Here is a 2,803-nt window from a genome sequence, read left to right as displayed (position 1 = left end):
AAAAAAAAAAAAAAAAAAAAAAAAAAAAAAAAAAGAAATAAAATTATATAATATAATATATAACATTTTACATTTCAACATCTACATTTAACTGTACATGTAAATAATATACAGATATAATTTACATAAATGCAATAAAAAATGAGAAAAATTTGTATTTATCTATCCTACTAAACAAAAAAATCATACAAATTGATCTTCAAGAAACTATTTGTGAATCTAAGCAAAAACTTATTTAGGAACATTTATTTACAATTATTAATAAGTCAAAACTTATTTTAGTAAAGTAGTTATTTCACAGTAACTCTTCATTTGTTTTAATTTTAAAAAAAATGAAGATTCAATTATACGATTAACGTTGCACGTTAATTGTTTGATATCGAACAAATTCTAAACAATAGTCTTATGTCTATTGTTACAAAAATCGTGCATTCGTGTTTGAAAATTCGAACAAATTATTGCACTTTTTCTTTCATATTATCTGTAAAATTTGTAATATAAGAAATGTCTGAGAGTTCGACGATATTAAAAAATCCTAGAAAAAATATTTGACAGTATTAAATATATATTCTTTCACGTCATATTCCAAGATAACTGCAAAAGATGAATGCTCCACATATACTGAAAATAATCAGTATAATGACAAACCAGAATGGTAGTGTGTCTGTAACAAAGCAGTTACAAATATTATACTTTTTGCGCGAGATCTTTAATATTGATAAAATAACATAAAACCATATTAAAAAATTATTTATTTACTTACGCCTAAATGGTATACTATGTATGCAAATTTTGTTATCCACAGAAATGCTAACAACTGCAGTTTCAGTGTTACTAGCAATAGTAGGGCCATCTAATTTAGTTGGTAAGAATTCTAGGCCAGTTACAAACATACTATGTGCACCAGGTACATGCAAAGCTCTCCTCAAACTGAATGCAATATATATATCCACACTACCAGAAAACATGGTTCCAACTGCTACAAACTTCCCGTCGTCCGAAACAGCCAAAGCAGATAGAGTTTCTTTATAGGGTATTGCTTTGACAATATTTCCAGAATTCACATCCCACATTTGTAAAAAGCTAGTATTCTTTCCAATTACAGCATTAGAAAGCATAAAAAGTTGAATTTTTGATTTTTCTTCCTCCAATTTTCTAAATCTGCACCTTTTATACATATATTTTAGTCCATTTGGTGGTGACCAAGTAAGGTCTTTGAACTTTGAACCATTGTTTACATTCCACACAAATGCTTTGCCATCCTTTGCTACACTTGCAATTAATGTACTATCTGGACAGAAATCTATATCATCAATTTCTTTTAAATGTGCATCCAGATCATTTAATTTATATAATTGTGGAAATTTCCATAATCTTATATGACCATCTGTGCCACCAGTAGCCATGAATTTTCCATTTGAACTAATTCTAACAATCCTCTGAAGTGGTTCTACCTCACTATAAAATTCTTTGTTAAAATAATTATTGTAAGAGATTTTTTATAAAAAATAACCTACCTAAAATCTGTTTGTACACTGTCTAATGGTTTTACTATCAATTGAAGTCTTTTGCTTTTAATATTTGAATTGTCATCCTTAATTTCTTCTATCCTTTCTTCAGGAACATAAGTTTCTTCTCCTTTATCCATATTCTTTCTTTGTCTGATACTTTCCTTAGTATTATCACTAGCTGGTTTAATAACCTCTCCATTTTTCACAGTCACTACTTTACTACTTACATTGTAAAGTTGACAGTGACTTTCCTGACCAGCTGCAATCCAAATTTTCTTTTCATTATTGTAAGTTGTACAGTTCATAACAACGCTAGGACCTGTTTCATGTCTGGTCACTTCCTCCGCAATAAATTGAGATCCATTGTGAGACAATTCAAATATTTCCTATCATGAAAATAAATCAATTAAGAAGTTTATATATTAATCTCTTTTTCTAATTAATATTTAAATCTCATAAAAAAAAAAAGAAAAATTCTTACAAATCCATTGGCAACTCCAGTTTTTGAAGAACCCCCACCACCACCAACCAGAATATGCCTTCCTGTTAACATCTGCAGGGTGTACAAAGGAAAATTTACCTTGGCCAATAGGACACAATTATTCCTTCTAGAAGTCATATTTCTAAAAATTGTTACACCACTACGAATATTTTCACTTTTGTTAGTGTTGTTTAGACAAATGACTATTGATAGCCAAGAATCATGACTAGGCTATATAAATTGGATCCCGACAAGTTTTCTCAAGGAGTACACATACAATAAATATTAATGTACATATATTAGATATGCATATCCAACACAAGTTTTTCTCGAAAACAGACGACAAAACAGTAATGAACACGTATTCAATTCCATGCTAATAGTTTACTTTCCAAATGTGCCACAAGATGACTATAGTATGATTTTCTAGATACTTAGGTCGATATCGTGTACTTCACCGAATTTGCAAACGGCAAAATGGCTGGTGCCATTGTACGTTGTTTTCAAGTTCCGAGAAGACAATTGGGTAAGTTATTTTAAGATGTTATTTTGTTTCATTTTGAATCATATTCAAGATGTTTGTGACGTTTAAACTTACACAGTGTATAGAATGTTGATGTGTCGATGTTTTTCATAGTTGAAAAAAATTTAAATATTTTAAACGTAGAAACGAGGTTATATAATTAAAGTAATTCGTTTGATTTTAAGGTTTTCTTGGATCGTCGTTGAGCAGTCAGCAACAAAGAACATTTGCCGATGCCGCGCCAGAAGGAAAAGTATGATTTAATTTATCTTTTTTAATAACTCGTTA

At 29.5% G+C, this 2,803-nt stretch overlaps 2 protein-coding genes across 2 annotated transcripts in view; one reads left to right on the top strand and one right to left on the bottom strand.

The window, feature by feature from the left end:
• Window positions 1-553: 553 nt before the first annotated feature.
• On the bottom strand, window positions 554-2,367 carry LOC102677616 (prolactin regulatory element-binding protein). Its single transcript, XM_006614016.2, has 4 exons — window positions 1,993-2,367; window positions 1,518-1,897; window positions 764-1,458; window positions 554-664 (listed from the first exon to the last, which is right to left on the bottom strand). Exons 1-4 carry the CDS (start codon window positions 2,128-2,130, stop codon window positions 579-581), a joined length of 1,299 nt encoding a protein of 432 aa, XP_006614079.1. The 5' UTR covers window positions 2,131-2,367; the 3' UTR covers window positions 554-578.
• Window positions 2,368-2,405: 38 nt separating this feature from the next.
• Window positions 2,406-2,803, top strand: part of LOC102677379 (NADH dehydrogenase [ubiquinone] flavoprotein 1, mitochondrial) — a 2,376-nt gene continuing 1,978 nt past the window's right edge. The window contains exons 1-2 of the mRNA XM_006614015.2: window positions 2,406-2,518; window positions 2,701-2,768. Coding sequence (XP_006614078.1) covers window positions 2,470-2,518; window positions 2,701-2,768 — 117 coding nt within the window. The 5' untranslated portion in view covers window positions 2,406-2,469. The remainder of the gene's footprint in view (window positions 2,519-2,700; window positions 2,769-2,803) is intronic.

The sequence above is a fragment of the Apis dorsata genome, unplaced genomic scaffold (genome assembly GCF_000469605.1).
Source record: "Apis dorsata unplaced genomic scaffold, Apis dorsata 1.3 scaffold_169, whole genome shotgun sequence".
Lineage (NCBI taxonomy): Eukaryota > Metazoa > Arthropoda > Insecta > Hymenoptera > Apidae > Apis > Apis dorsata.
This window is presented reverse-complemented; position numbering and strand designations above follow the sequence as displayed.

Coding starts and splice junctions, on each gene's coding strand:
- LOC102677616 (XM_006614016.2), bottom strand. CDS start 2,130: ATGACTTCTAGAAGGAATAATTGTGTCCTATTGGCCAAGGTAAATTTT. Junction 1,898..1,992: donor CTGGAGTTGCCAATGGATTT/GTAAGAATTTTT, acceptor TTTTCATGATAG/GAAATATTTGAATTGTCTCA. Junction 1,459..1,517: donor AGTGTACAAACAGATTTTAG/GTAGGTTATTTT, acceptor AGAATTTTATAG/TGAGGTAGAACCACTTCAGA.